At 40.2% G+C, this 16,705-nt stretch overlaps 1 protein-coding gene across 1 annotated transcript in view; it reads left to right on the top strand.

Annotated features, from left to right (window-relative positions):
• Positions 1-16,705, top strand: part of LOC308109802 (slit homolog 1 protein-like) — a gene marked incomplete at both ends in the record, with an annotated part of 81,032 nt that overhangs the window by 10,503 nt on the left and 53,824 nt on the right. Inside the window, 3 exons of the mRNA XM_080463608.1 lie at positions 8,077-8,148; positions 9,000-9,071; positions 10,297-10,368. Of these exons, the coding sequence (XP_080319734.1) occupies positions 8,077-8,148; positions 9,000-9,071; positions 10,297-10,368 (216 nt within the window). The remainder of the gene's footprint in view (positions 1-8,076; positions 8,149-8,999; positions 9,072-10,296; positions 10,369-16,705) is intronic.

The raw sequence follows: 16,705 nt of genomic DNA, 5'->3' as shown, positions 1-16,705 counted from the left end.
CAGAGGAGCCTGAGAAACCTTCATCTCGATTGTTCTGCTTTTGCTAAAGATAGAAAACGTGGAATTGTTTGTATTGAAGAAGGATTCTGATGAAACTGCCGATAGAAAAAAAAGAAGCATATAGCTGGCATCCACCAACAAATGACAGTGAGAGGTTGCAGATTGTGAAATACATATATGTTATGTGTTTTGTCTGCTGGTGAAGGAGCAATGATTACACCTCTAAGTTTAGCTCTTTTCCAATAAGGTCCAAAGTGAATAGTCACTAAAATAACTCGTAAACCAGTATGCCTTAGGTGGCACAGGGTCCGAACAGAAACTGTGTGTTGCTGCTTCTGTGCATATCAACAGAAACTTAAACAATAATTAAAGCTGCAAGCAGCCTAGAACAGGTCATTGCTATAGTGGACTGCGAGTGAGACTGTCACTCATCAAATGTACAGTATGTTATTTGGTCCAGAGTCTGATCAAATGTGTTTTTGGCCAATCGGGCCATGTGCAGGTTATGTAGACCACACTACCTGTTTCCAAACAGGTCATGCCATGGCTGGTTGTCATGATCGTCATATGGCTGTGATCAGATCCGCACTGTGATCTAACGTGTAAAGTTTGAGGCTGATCGAACTGTGTTCAGGATATTTACACTGCACTTCCTGTTTCATGGTGAAACGTCAAACTTGTGGGATGGCCACTGCCACGCCTTCAGACATTTGCCACGTGTAATGGCATAAGCCATTTTGCCAGTCACGTGTATTTCCCACTGTGTACTTTTTGAGTACATTTGGGACATTTGTTTTTTCAGGAGAGTTTTTGAATTTTTCTGAGCAGTTCCAATAGGGTCCCACAACACTGGTGCTTGGACTCTCACTTATCACATTTCATTGACCTTAGTTTAATCTTTTTTCATTAGGAGGCACAAATGTATTGTATTCAGGAAGCAGAAGCCTCCACTGGAAAAAGTGGAGTAAACAAATGCTCGAACTACCAAAACTGACTTATTTGTATGTGTATCTGAAATTTTTTTTAATCCTTAAGACCATTTCAGACAGCAATGTTCAGGGAAAGATACATGGTGGGCACTGTACCTGCTCGCTGCTGCTCACTAACGTCCATTTAATGTGCTGCAAGTCAATCATGACCAAACTATACAGAACAGTGTGATATCTGATGTTTCTCTTAAGAGGAGCGAAAGATAACAGGAGTTTAAAATGAACACCCATCATCATGGTTTAATGAGTCTCTATTAATCACAGCACCTCCACAGCTAAGACGTCTGTATTTGTGTCATTGTTACTGTTTGTTGGTTAAAATGCAGGCTTATGGCTGCAGTGTCTTTTTATGTGTTTTTCTGTTCTATCAAAGCAAAATGAGACATTTTCAGCGTGTACAATGGAGCCCACCATATTACGCTAACATCTTTTAACATTGTATGCAGGGAAATAAATGTTCTTTGTTACAAGTGCTTAAAATTAAAGTTGAATTATGTATTCAACATCAATGACATTTCACCTGATGACCAGCTAAACAGTGACATTTGGAATGTTAATTCATAACTCAGCTTGCTTCCAGACATTTTGCTTCATTGCCACTTTCTGCTATTGTGTAAGACTACGAGTGTTGACATTTAGTACCAAGTCGTCAAAGCACATTAAAAAAAAACAGGAGCCATTTGTGGTGCAGACATTGTTTGAGAGTTGGACATTTTTACAGCACAGTTCCAATCAACGAGAGCTGATCTGACGGAGGTTCAGTCGTGGACTGCAATACAGTAGATGGAGCAGAACGGTATTGGGCTTCTTTGTTGTTTGTTCAGATCTACTGAGACTGTGTACAATTACTTTCTCCGTTTCTCTCCATAATGACTGTGTCTAGATTGGGTGAGCTCAGGGATTGTGTTATTGTCAGTGTATCTTGATACATGCAGCCTCCGCAGATGCTTGATTGATCAGCAGATTAGAATTACCCACTTAAATCGACTGGCCAGATAACTGCTCAGATATAACAGCCCTTAGTGTGTGTATGTGTGTGTGTGTGTGTGTGGGGGGGGGGGGGGGGGGGGGGGGGGGGTTGCTGTTGTGTTTGCTGATTTTGCTAATACCTGGCACGTTTACCAATAACCAATTTCAAGGGCTACCTCATGTTTCTTTGTTATTGCTTTTAGAGATGAATACCATGATCCCCATCCATCCATCCATCCATCCATCCATCCATCCATCCATCCATCCATCCATCCATCCAAAAATGTTCCAGAATATATCTAATTCACTGTATCTTATTATCGTATATGGTTCTTTTTGTGTCTGTAAACACAACATATCTCATGGTCTTACTAATTTGCTGCCCCCCTCCTGCTTTTCTTCCATGTCAGTTGTAACAGCGAATATCAGGCAACTGCCTCAGTGGTGACTGTGTGTGTGTGTGTGTGTGTGTGTGTGTGTGTGTGTGTGTGTGTGTGTGTGTGTGTGTGTGTGTGTGTGTGTGTGTGTGTGTCTGTGTGTCTGTGTGTGTGTGAGACGCGTTCTGCTTTAATGAGGTATTGTTTGGCAGAGTCGCCACTCGAGAGGAGTCTGTCGCTTAACTGACCCTTGACCTGGCCATGCTGCACAAAACTCAATTACCCACGCCTCAGCAGGGCTGCATCTTCCCTCGGGTCTCTTTCCTTGGCCTCATACACAGAAGAAAAAAAAAAAGCTAGTGAGCATTTTGCGTCGGATTATTTCGGACTTATGCTAGTACACACTTTTTCTGTACAGAAATGTGGTCATCACTCTATATTTTCTCTCTTCCTGCTGAAGCTTGTCCTCCAACTGTCAGCGTAATTTCACACACATCCAAAGAGTGATACTGGACCCCCCCGCCATGGCCTGTCTCTTCTCAGCAAATCCTCTGCATCTGCTCCCCCGTGTTTCTCATAACGACCTCCATCGTCCGACTATAAGACGTATGAATATTGTATTTTCTTCTCCCAAAATTAGATTATTTGACGTTTTGAACTATTCCACCATCTTGATCTAAGTTTCTCTACCCAAATTTGGACATTTTTGAAAGTTTACAAGTGTACAGTTTAGGTGGCGGTCTCATCCTATTAGTAGCATACCAGGCAACATCCAGCTGGAATGAAGACCCGAGGTCTGCCCTGGACCAGACAAACACAAAAATGTTTGTGTTTACCAAAAGTTTTCTGTTCACAGAAAAACACAACAAATGTGTCCATCTTCACAAAACTATAGGACATGCTGAAAACCTATAGGAGGAGGAGAACAGTTTGCTGTCAAAACCACATGATGTTCTGTAGCTTCTGCAGCAGGAACACAATCCTGTAATCTACTAATGTTGTTTTGTTGGTTGGCATGGTTTACACATGCTGGTTCAGAGTGATTGTTTCAGCAGTTTCACATGAAATGCTGAGCAGTCATTTTCAGACCGATCTGCAGCCAGTTTTCAAAAATGTATGTTTTTGCTTCACAAAAATGCTGGCTTCATAGTGATGAAGGCCTATCCAATAACTAAAGATTATATGTCTCAGTCGGTCTGGTCCTTTTAAAAGATCTGGAGGAAGTTACAGAGAACAGGGATGCCTGAGCGTCTTTGCTCTACATATTGCCTCGAACCGGGAAAAAAGTTGGATGGATGGGCTGAATCTGGCCTTGATATGACGCATTCATGTACTCCTCATCCATGGTTACAAGACAATTAAGATCTGATGATCGTGGTGGCCAATCTCATGAATGAATTAAGATGATTTGCATCAATTTATACTTAAGTAGACGGAGGCTTAATCAATCTTCTTGAAGACCAAAGAGTATCAAGAAACTCTCTCCATACCATCACAGCAGCAGCAGCAGCAGGATGAACGTTTGATACACGGATTGTTCAGTTGTCTTTTTTTGTGAATTGTAGCTGTATTGTCCTGATGACTTGACTGTTCACCTCGTTGTGCTTTCAGACATGATGATCTGTTCCAATACCTTCTTGTTATGACGTCTTCAATGTGTTCTTGCTTTCTTTTTTCCGTCCACAAGCAGTCTCACCATTTGGGTCTTCACACAGTCAACTGGAGCTTCCCAACTGTCCTCTGTTTTCCCTTCATCACTTTCTGCAAACCCTACAGAAAATCCTAACAGATCAGCAGTTTGTTAATCACTCACAGACACTCACCACACTCAGCATAATCTATCATTTTGCCTTTTCTTTCTTAGTCTGAACTTCAGCAGCTTGTCTCGACCATGTCTACATGATTTGGCTGCTGCCTCTGTTGCTCTGTGGCTGGCTTATTAAATGTTTGTGTTTATTAATTTTTCAAAACTAATGTTGTGGTTCAACGCAAATGTGCAGTTCATCACATGTGTCGTTGTCCCATTTGTAACAAACATGTCATCTTCCGGGGTCACTCTGGCCCAGTCTGGTTCGACTGCTTTTAAAGCACAACATCTGATATGATCACTCCAATCCGTTTAATCAAGATACAGCATTTAAGCTACTGAAATAGCTGTGCAACATCCTATAAATTCTGATACATAATTGAATAAATAAATAAACTTTTTCATGATTGATTAGTTTGGCCTGCAAAGTGCATGATATGAAACCATTTGAGTCATTGAAGTTATAAGGGCAAAGGGGGTGCTGCAGGTTTTTCTGGCTTCCAGTTGCAAGCAGGTTGTTTTTCTCGGAGTTCATTGAATGTCTGCAGCATCAGGCAACAGCAGGACCTTTACATTTGTCTCCAAAGCAGAGCAGTCGTGTGCATTTAAACACTTTAGACAGGTGACCCATTACAGTTCTTTTGTTCACAGCAATTGTCCTCAATCTGAAGCAATGCCATGGCTGCCACTTTTAGTTCATGCATGACTAGACTCACTGTATTTTCTTCCTGCAGAAAACCAGTGACAACTACGTTCCCTGATACTAGGCATGCATCAAGGTGCACGTGATAAAGAAATGGTTGTGAATTTATTGTAATTTTACCCAGAACCATGCCCAATGGACACTTAACACACTCTACTGTGTTTGGAATTATGTGCTGTAATTTATGGTCATAGTTATCATCGTTAAAATAGCACAAGTTTACTTAGACAAGAGAATCTGCAGTCCGGTAAGAGGGGACCAAATTAAAGTAAATATGAATTTATCGAGTTAATAGTTGACAATTAAAATCCAGTTGATAAGAGCAAGATCACAGAGATGACCTGGATGGGTGATGGTGGTGACAGAGCTGAATAGTGGATAACTTAAGGGACCAGAAACAAACTCTGGAGCTAATCCGGCTGCTTGGGATGTCCTGAATATGAAAATACATAGAGAAGTTATTGACTTTGGAGTTGTGAGCAGAAAGATCCGAGAGGGTGAGGAACGTGTGCATGTAAAAAAATTTCCTGAACTTATATACATGATGCAGAAACATTTGGAGCATGCCCTTTTTGATTGTAATAGAAAATCTAAAAAGCAACAACAATCTTCTGATCAAATGGAAAATCCCTGAAAATGAGAAAATAAGCTCTAATAATATGTTTCTAAATAGCATTTACATTTTTATTTTATTTTTTTATTTTTATTTTTTTGGACAATGATGTAAAATCAGCCATCTGCTTAAATGGTTTTGCCAAAGTTTGGGTTTTGGGAGGCAGATTTGTTTCTGAAGGAAACCTCAATGATGGAAGAAATAACCAATTGCAACAAGCTCAAAACCCATGGTGACCATTGAAGCTCTTGCACCAAAGCTGTGGAATGCTCTTCCCCTTCAGCTCAGATCTGTTGACTCCTGTGGTACTTTTATGAAGCAGTTATAAACATTTTTATTCAGGCAGGCCTTTTGACCTGCAGCTGCTTCATTTAACTTTTTTGTATAAATATATATGTTTCTCTTGGTTCTGTATTTTTAATGATCTCATCTCTGTTTTATGTTTGTAGTGCTGTAAAGCACTGTGAAATGTGCTATATAAATTCTATTCTATTCTAATTGAACATTATTTGAACACAGACATGCCATCTGAGGAATTTCCTCTTCTTCTGCGTGGCCAGGTGTTTTCTTTGCAATCTTTTGATTATACTGAAGATCCGTTTCACACACACCCAAACCACAACATCCACTCTCTCTCTTTCTTTCTCTCTTTTATACAGGACTGGCCAAGGTCAGACTCTGCTCCACCCGCTACAGTACTACAGGAACATGAGACCCCCACCCCTCCACCACACACACACACACACACACACACACACACACACACACACACACACACACACACACACACACACACACACACACACACACACACACACACACACACACACACACACACACACACACACACACACACACACACACACACGGCTCATCTTACCACTCCTTCCACAAAGCCTCGTGGGAAGAGTGACATCATCCCCTCTCTTTCTGTGTGGCCGTCAGTCAAGGTAGACAATGAGGTTGTGGGGTTAAAACTCCTCCTGTTTGAAGAAGCCTCTACGGCTATGGTGAAAAGTGCCCTTGTACAATATCATATAATGCACATTGGCAGTGCTTCATGCCGCAAGTGTCTCCGTAAAATTGAGTTACGTCATTGAGTTGTCTACCTTGGGTGACTAGAAGTTAAAGTAATGGCGGTGTGCAGCTCCACCAAGCGCAGCTGAGGAGTGTGAGATGAAAACATGACAGCTTCATCTTATTTTGAGGGAAATGTCACATTGCGCAAATCAACAAATATCTTGGATGAATAACTATCTCTCAACTTCTCCTTTTCATCTAAGTTGCCTTCAATGTGAATTTAGATAAGAAGGATAAAGATAAGAAGAATTAACAGGCAACACAGGTCACCAAGGACAGTTTTAACTCCACAACCAGTGATTCCTGCAGGAAGGTACAGAAAAACATCAGAGAAGAGAGAGAACAGACTACAGGAGAGAAAGCTCAACACTCAAAAAATTGTATAATTAATTACCTGTGAATAATGGAATTGTCAGACAGACCAGTATTGCCGAATGATGGTAAAAATTAATTTACCATAATGAAATAAATGCATATTACAAACAGAACCAGAACAGAATTAGCTGAAGGTGTAATATCAATTAAGATACAATGTAAATAATGAATAAATGGTGGAACAGGGTCTGTATTCTAACCCGAACCAGGGTATGTTTCTTGCCCCGTACCTGAACCAGGGTCTATATCCCTCCCGCTATTTTATCTGTCTGTCCTATCCTTTCCTCTCCTCTGTCCCCTCACCCCAACCGACCAGCAGAAAGCTGTCACCTCTGAGTCTGGTTTCTGCGAAGGTTTCATCCTGTTAGAGGGTGTTTTTCCTTTCCACAGTCACTCATGTGGATTTGAGTGTTGGGTTTCTCTCTGTTAAAAGCACCTAAAAATGACTTTATTGTTTTTGGTGCGATATAAATAAAGTTGAATTGAATTAAACTGGTATTTGTTGAGGTAATTTTGAGGTCTGTATGTCCATCCAGAGGACAGAAGGGAGAATTGTCCAAAGTTGTTGAGGTCTTACAGTTGGCCTTCTTTTGCAGTTGGTCAGTGTAAATGATGGAAAAGGGGAGGTAGGAGTTGTGCCAACCTCACCATCTGCTGCAGTTCATTCCTCTTTTCAACTATATGGCTGGAGAACCACACAATGCAGTGTCAGGATTAGGCTCTTGCTCTCTATGACAAACCAATAGAACTAGATCAGCAGGAGGTGAATGGGCCAATGTTGTTCCCGTTTACTGAGACAATAGTCTCAACTAGGCTTTGTTCACCTCACAAGAGATGTTTGTAGCCCAAAGGATTTGAACCAGGACTAAAGTTGTGTCCTACTATGATGCTTTCAACACATTTGACTGGTATTGCTGGGTTGGACTGGCCAGATGGTTACCTATTTACCAAGTCCCAGATTTACCTAACACACATATAGTTTGATTGTTCAAACTTGTGCAGGCACATGTAGGCCATACAAACTTCACATCAAAAAGACCATTGGTCAGAAGTAATACCTTGATCTTATAGTTATTAATTTATAGTGCAATCCACTACACTGCTGTGTCACCCCAAGCCATGTCTTCTGTTTTCTAATGTACTATTGTGTTCTTTGTTTTCAGAGATCTGAATGGGAACAACCTGACAGTCGTCACAAAGATGGACTTCTCTGGCCTCAAACACCTCAGAGTCCTGTGAGTTTCTTTCACTACTACAGACACAGATGATGTTTCCTCATTAATTCTCTGGCATTCATAGTGGTTTCTACATTCATTTGGGAATTCTATTTCAAGTGCTGTTAGGACAAGTCGAAACATACACAGATTAATTTCTAAAAAATGAAAGGCCTTGTTCTTTCATTGCTATTGGGCTCCATCAACATGGCAACCGTGTGTATTTGTGTGTATTAATTAAAATACTTTTTCCGACATTCCTCAGCTAGGCCAGGCACGAATGTAGAAATCATAACTGTGGGGCCTTCTGGAGCCAGAGAGTACAGAATGATGCTTTAGTTGTGAGATGACACATGAGCCAACCAGAGGTGCTTGTTCAGTGTCACTGTCAGTCAGATTTACGACAAGGTAGGGTTTATCTGTGACCTTTTGACTTGGAAACACAGTGCCCTCTGGGAAAGGCTGGATGAGTGGTGGGTTACCCAGATTACCCCGAGGGCTGAGACTTCACTGCGTGTCAATGATGGACATGAAGCGCTGAAAGGATGACACACCATGAATTAATGACATCTCCAGAGGCCCTCTCAAAACAGATTAGCAGCCCACTGGGAGCCCGGAGCTCAATGCTGTCAGGAGGGCGTCGAGTGTAACAACAGTGCTGTATGAACTGGAGGGTTTTCCAAGTATGTTTGTCAATTATGGTGATGCAAGCTGTGAGTGAAATTTAGGACGTGGTCTCAGGGTCTTCAGTGACATTAATGAGAATAATGAAAAGGTGGAAGATTTTGTGTTATTTGTGTTGCCCTTATCTCATTTATGGTAATTTCAATTCAAGAACTCACATGCAAATATCTGATTTTTATTCTTTGCAGTCATCTGATGGAGAACCAGATCAGTACCATTGAGAGAGGAGCTTTTGATGAGCTGAAGGAGCTGGAAAGGCTGTAAGAACACCTTTACATACTTATGACTGTGTGTTAGTAATGCTTAGATGACACAGTTGAAGTCATATAAGCTGAGATCTCAGGGAAGAGCCTTTTCACAATACAAGCATTCGTATCACATATATTTGACCATCAAGATATATATATTTTTTCTTTCACAAATGTTTAAATGCAGCACTTCAATTATGTCTAACACAAAAGTGGCATTTTAATTTGGGATTAAGATCAGTTTTTATCATTGGAATGACATTGTGCAACAGTTCACAGCAAGAACATCGAGACTCAGTTGAGTTTAGAGTTTGCATGTTCTATATATTCCTATATGGGGCTTTATTGGGTTCTCCAGCCTCCTCCCACAATTCAAAAGCATCCTGGTTAGGATAATTGATGCTGTTGCTCCAGAGAAGATGGATGTCCATATGAATTTATAATTGGTGAATGGCGAATTGACATCCAATCTATAGTTTGTTTTTATTACTACAACTGATTCAATGCACTTCACACAATCCATTCATTTACCTATTTGCCCAAATGGCAACAGAGCTGCCATGCAAGGTGGTCATCCCCCATTGGGAGCAACGAGGGGTTCAGTTTCATTCCCAATTACACTTTAGCAGATGAACAAGCAGAGATAATACCACCAATGTTGGGATTGGTGGACAGACTGCTATAACACCTGAATCACAGCTGCCCAATTGATTTAACCAATCATGTTGCACAGAATTGTTATTTGTCAGCTAGAGAAGCAGATGAGCTGATGGTTATACTGTGCAATACAATGTACCCAGATGTCTTCTTTTTTTTTTTGAAGTGAGGCAAATGGCAGAATTATCTTCCTCAGTGTTGATTGAGTAGGTGACAATCCATAAATATATTCAGGCATAATGTCACATGACTGGTGCAAATCGTTTTTAAGCAAATGTCTTTTATATCTTTACCCTATCATACCTTTACCTTCTGCTGTGCAGTTTGTACATGCCTTAAAGGGACCTTATTATGCAAAATTCCCTTTCTAATAGTTTTCAAACAGTAATATGCATCCCCATACCTGGGAATATACTGTATGTATGTACCTTTGTATCTAATAACATAGAAAGCATTTGCAGTTAATAAGATGTGGAGCCAAACTGTGGGGCCAATAAATTAGAGGCATTTACTCAATAAGTATCTAAGTAAAGAAGTACTAGCTGATGTTCTTTAACATTATATTCTCATCCCCATGCAGTCGTCTCAACAAAAACCATCTGAGCCAAATTCCAGAGCTGCTGTTCCAGAAGAATGAAGGACTCTCTCGACTGTAAGTGAAATCTGTGAATTCTGTCTTTTCCAGATCTTATCTTCCTTACCATCATCCAGCAACTGTATTACAGGGGCTGATACTTATAAGGCTTATTCAAATGACGATGTGTAAATATGATCCTTCCACTAATATAAATAATGGTCCAAATTTAAAGAGATTGTGGTGTACAGTTGCTGTAAACCAGAAATGCTGTCAGAGATCACACTGTTTAGAGCTTTGATTGTTGATATATTTGCTCTTAGTAACTGGATTCTGATTATAAAAAGGAACCGATGATGTGACGATAAAGATTCTGTAATGATGCCCACCCTCTGACGCCTAACTTTTACATTTCTGCAAAAAAAAGATTCTCATAATGTGTAAATTATCTGCTTCCATTTATTATATAATATATGCGTGTGACATGAAGTGGTACAGCACAAGTATCCCATAAGTTGTTACTCCTGTGTTTATTTAAGGTTTTTCTTCCTAGTGCCTTGATTTCCTTCATTATTTCAAAGATTTATTTTTTTTTTTTTTCAACCAGACTTATATTTCTATGGTTTTCTCTTGCCAAAATTGATCTCATGGATGTTGCAAATTAATTCATTTTATTTTGGTTTGTAGGGATAAACCGGGTGTAATAGACCAGATTTTTCTGCTACAGTGTACTTGCGGTGTGATCAGAAATTGATTTTTGTCTTTCTCCCGAAAACTCTGCAGCCTTCTCCTTTGATAGCACAAAGCTCCACAAATCACTTATAGAATTCCCCCAGGAGCAGTACAAACAATCACATACACGCACACAGGCTCAGACACACGGCTTATAAGAATAATTCATTGCATGCTTCCTCTGAAGTCAGCCACCTTTTTATCCAACCCTAACCTTTACCTTAACCTCAACCCAACCTTAACCATAGCCTGACCCTAAACCAGGTCTTCACATAAAAATGCATTGATTTCCTGAAGGCTTCCTTATTTTATGTCCCCACAATGACATTAGTCCCAATGAGTCAGTGCACAATAGAGTTTAGGTCCCCACCGAGTAACATAAACCAGAACACCGGCACACACATTTGTTTTCTAATTTAATAAACGACAGCTTGGACACAGTCGGTTACTATGTGGCACACTCTGCTCTGAAGTCTTTGTTCTGAATGTGTTTATAGTGCAGGATGTAGAAGGTATCACCCATTGCCTGGAGACGCCTGGAAACACACACACACACAAACACTGCTGTAGGGAGAGCGAGGGAGAGAGAAAGTGGAGAAAAAGCAGACATAACAGAGCTCTTTCCAATTAACTCTTCTCACTGATAGATCCATTTGCGGCAGCAATGTGTTTTTATAACTGCGATACAAAGAGTCCCTCTTACCTGTCCTCAGAGTACAGGGGGAGGGGGAGTGAAGCGGGTCACGGCCAGGGAAGAAATTACCAGCCATTGAAAAAAAAAGGTAGAGGCAGTGTTTATGTTCACATGTGCACACCTTTGTTTTATGGTTTTATGAGGTTGAAACCCTCAAAACACAATTATTTGCTTTCTGGCTTACTATATAGTCGGGACCAACATGCTGGGTCACATGTCATTTTACATGGAGTTAAAGAGGAAGACACGGATTAAACGCTAAGGTGACAAATAGATTAAGATTGCCATTATATTTATACTGAATATGGGAACTTGTGACATCATTGATCATATTCAGAGTGTGTGTGCATGTGTGTGTGTACGCTTTTGTTTCTTCTTTTAATTTACAGACCATACAGAGCTTGAAAATGCTGGAGTCCACAGATCGTATACATTTTTACGGGTTAAGGTGCAGTTCCTGCTTCAGGTTTGGGGTCATTTAATTAGTTGTTATCATGAATGGGAAGGTAAAGAGTTACACAATTTAATATTTCATTGTGCTGGCCCCACAAGTAATACTGTAAAAACATATTTGTGTGTTTGTGTGTAGGTGCATGTGAGTGATGGGTATAAAGAGGAAGTTTGGGAGTGATGGTAAAAGAAAAGGTGTGTGTTTGTTTGTGTGTATGTGTGTCTGCCCTGATTACTTGCTGTTTGCTGCTTTGGCAATTTCACACTCTGACTCCCATCAGGGAATGCCGGGATGGACTTGGCATGTCCGATCAATCAGCACACACACCCACACATAGAGTGACACACACACGGCGCAAAGCCATTAGCACTTCCTCCAGCAGGAGTGATTTCTTTTCCTCCTGCTGTGTTGATGGACTTTAAAAAGCCTGATGTCTCTGGGAAATACACACAAATGTAGTTGTGTGCTGCTTTTTGTCCGTGTGCTTTTTATCTCTTTGACGGAATTCCCTTCTGTGCTGTGGATTCTCTCCTACATTGTCCACATTCTCTTCTGAAAGTTATTTCAGTGACATACTGCATTTTATCAAATGCAACCAGCCAGTTGCACATGTCTTCCATTATAATACTTTGTTGATATAAAACAGTTAGAATTATTCTGCATCTGTGCTATTTTAATAGTTTGAGTTCCAGTTTCTTAAAAAAAAAAAAAAAGAAAGGTGAGCGCTATGGCTACTGTAATTGGGATCACAGTAACTGGTAAAGATGGAATTTAAACAACAATTAGGTCTGTTTCTGAAAAGCAAAAAAAAAAGAAGAAGAGAAGCACTGATTCTTCTGTGTTTCCATCTAATCCAAACATTGTACTTAGACACATAGAGCAGGTTTTTAGTTATTGCTGTTTTTAGTTAAAAAGCTTAACTCCAGCATAATGCTTCCTGGTACCAAACACATGGTTTGATTATATTCTAATGGATTATTATTTGAGGCAATAAATCACACTCAACCTGTCATTATCAATTGGGTCATGGTCTGGACCTGGCCCAAGGCTACCAAATGACTGCCTGGCATTCATTGTGAAATTGAAGAGAAATTGTTGGAAAATGTCAGTAAATAGTAAGTGAACTGCAATTATCCACATACTGGTCCACTAACAATTGTAGATGTCATGCTCCGTCAGGCACTACATTGTGTATGGTTCAGTTTTTTGCCTGATGACAGTTCCTGATGATAAAGTAGAGTTTGGGATTATTCCAACAATTGAGGACTGACTGAGGTTTGGGGAGTAGAGTGATCTCCAAACCCATCCCCCCACTCAAATGGGTGACCACCTCAGCATGAAGTCCCCCTAACCCTAACCCTCACCCTTCACCAGTAGATGTTTGCATGGGTCAAGTTGAAATCCTGCTATTCATCACATGGAGAGGAAAAGTTTCTGTGTTCTCAAATATTGACATGCAGTGTTGAAATTTTTTTTCGAACCAGTTCTTGATTACATTTACTAATTGCTTCTTTTCGAGTTACTGCGAAGAACATCTAGCAAGTTGCTTTAGAAGTGAACTCACAAGTTACGGATTACCTTTCTGAAGGAGGAAATTCAACAGTTTTCCGCCTGTAAACAGAAGTTTAAATAAATAGTAACAGAGGTGAATTTCACTTGAGACAAACGCTTCAGATAATGGTAATGCCACAGTTAACATTAAGTAGTTAACAGCAGCTCAAAGTCAGCACAGGTTAAAGGTGCCAATGTGCTTGATGCCAAAGATGCAGACGAATATGGACAGAGCTTTCTATCTGAGACAGTGTTGTGTTGTGTAGCTAGCGTGTAAGTGAGGAGAACAAAGAAGACAGAAAACAGACACGTTGGATCTCTTCAACAAAATACCTTGTGAATGTGTGTGTGGCTCCAAGCATATCTTCTACATTTCTTCGCCTTGGCATTGAGACCAAAAAAGCTCAAAGAAGCATTTATTTCGATTTCTTGATTCCTCTACTGGAGGTGATGCTTAACAACCACGTAAGGGGCACATTAAGGTTGTGACACGTGATATTTGAAATGCACACACTGATTTATGTGCGTAAAAGAAGTATGTTTGGATCTTTACCATGAACTTAAATATCCTTTACAGGACCTACACATTATTATCTCTTTAGGGTGAAGTATGCTGTTTGATTGGTGGAGACACACAGTAGTATAGAATAGTCATGGTCATGTCAATAATGAGAAATTATTCCCGAGAAGTTGTTGTTTGGTTGTTGAAAAGATGCTAGCTTGATCTTGCATGGCATTATTGAAATTTATAACCCATCTTTTAATCTTCACATATAGATTTCCTTCTTTTCTACATTTTACATCAACTCTACTTTTTACTCTTCCAGTTTAATTATCAAAAATATTTGCAATAAACCTATATGACTTTTTTTTCCACACCATTCAAACACACCAACAAAGAATGTACTTTATCAATGTTAACACAACCAATGGTAGATAACACTGCACATATTCTATATCAGAAGTGTTCACATTTCAGCCGATACACCAACTGTAGCTCTTAATTATTTAATATTTACCTCAAACTTGACTGTATTGTACTTCTGGGTATTTATACTGTCCTGGAAAAGGTAGCTTCCCAAGAGAACCTGGCCAAGGAAAGACAAATGCCAAATTTTTTTCTCTTCATGTGGGCCTCTGGCAAGCTTTTTTCTATTGCTTGTATCCAGGGTAAGAAGGAAAAAAATAGGTCATTCTGATTTCTTTGGCTTCCCTTCATTCCCACTTGTCGGAATAATTAAAAACTATTTATCTGGGTGTTGGAAAGCACTTTCAAAGAATTTGAAAACGTTCCGCATATTAGTACCAGAGCTCCATTCAGAACGCCAAAGACATGAAATTGGTCCTGGACAGGCTGAAGTCACTCACACTCTGCTTCTTCTTATTCATTTTCACTTGAAATATTTTGTAAACGGGGCCTGTAATAAAAATAAGTTTTAGTAATAAGTTAAGAGAAGTGTATGACATACTCTTTGTGTGTGTGTGTGTGTGTGTGTGTGTGTGTGTGTGTGTGTGTGTGTGTGTGTGTGTGTGTGTGTGTGTGTGTGTGTGTGTGTGTGTAACAAAACTAATAAATATTAAAACCGTGATTTATTTCTGTAAAATGTCAAAACTACAACAGCTGTAGATCATATATGGATACCCACTAAATTCGATCACGGCACTAATATCTTATAATGTGAAAAACCTTAGGATATCTTGTATCCAGCCATAAATTACCACCAAGTAAAACTTTTAGCACTTGAGGAGGAGGGTAAAATGTGATTTCAAAGTGTTTTAGTGTGCCTCTCTCGCCGTCCTCATTATAGAACCTGATCCACATCTGAATGCCACTAATGAGCTGACGGATGAGCTGACGGCAGCACAGCCTGCTCCGAGCTAACCGAGTGTGACCATCAATTTCACCTGACTAATTTATAAAGAGGGAATAATTTGCCTGTATGCGCGATAATTACCCGTATTTACATTTGTGTTGTATATTATTGTGAGACTTCACAGTTACTCGTCTGCTAATTGCACTGATTTGCATGATTTTTGATGCTCAGAAAACAATTGATAACTGTGTATTTGCACATGTTAATTAACTGTGTGATCGTGAAACAACCAAGTTTTCCCGCATTTGAGACCCCGTTCACACGACAACGTTTTACGTGACAACACCTAATCCGTTAAAAAAAGGGGTGTGTTTCCTTCCACTGCAGCAGCGGACACAGAGACAAGGATGTAGTTAGTATGCTGGGCCACAGGAGGGCGCTGTTCTTTGATTTTGTAATAAAACCAGACAGACATGTGCAAAGAACAACACACTATAAACGTGAAGAAAATGGAGAGCATCCGACATCCGTATGGACTGATGATGAATCGGATGCTATCGGGGTGAGTCTCAACTATAAAACTACTGATATGGACGATAAAACTAGAATACTGACCGCGAGTTGTACCACTACGGGTCCGCCATGTTTGTTTACAAGTGCATGAGCAGAAGGAAGGGGAAGGAGGGGGAGAGATATCCGCATGCTCAGTAAGAGCGCTTCATAGCCTCCGGCAGTCTCTGCAGGAGGGAATGGCGATCTTGAAAGAATCTTTGCACCTTGGTAGCTGGGATAAAAACTTTGCGGATACAGTGGATCCGCACAGTGGTGCCGTGTAAACGGACCCCCCCAAAAGTGAAGAAAGTTTTGCGGATACACTTGAATTCATTGTCGTGTAAACAGGGACTGAGTCTTGCAAATGACACAGGACACTGGAATCAGCCAATGTCTTTATTTACAGGATCATTTGAAAGTCATTAGATTGAACTTTTAACATTACTAAATTGTCTTTTCAGGCCAAAAACGTCTAATAAAATTAGTTTATTGCCCCAAATCCAGCTTTTCCTTAATTTTCAGCCATTTTCAGCTGCATTCAGAATCTGCTGTGTCTGTGTGAGCTGGACTGTCTCCGCCCACACATGCCCTTCTTGGAAAGAGGAGGAAGTACTTCCTCTC

The sequence above is a fragment of the Lipophrys pholis genome, assembly GCF_963383615.2.
Source record: "Lipophrys pholis genome assembly, chromosome: 5".
NCBI lineage: Eukaryota > Metazoa > Chordata > Actinopteri > Blenniiformes > Blenniidae > Lipophrys > Lipophrys pholis.
Note: the sequence above shows the minus strand (reverse complement) of the source record. Positions and strands in the feature narration are given on the sequence as shown.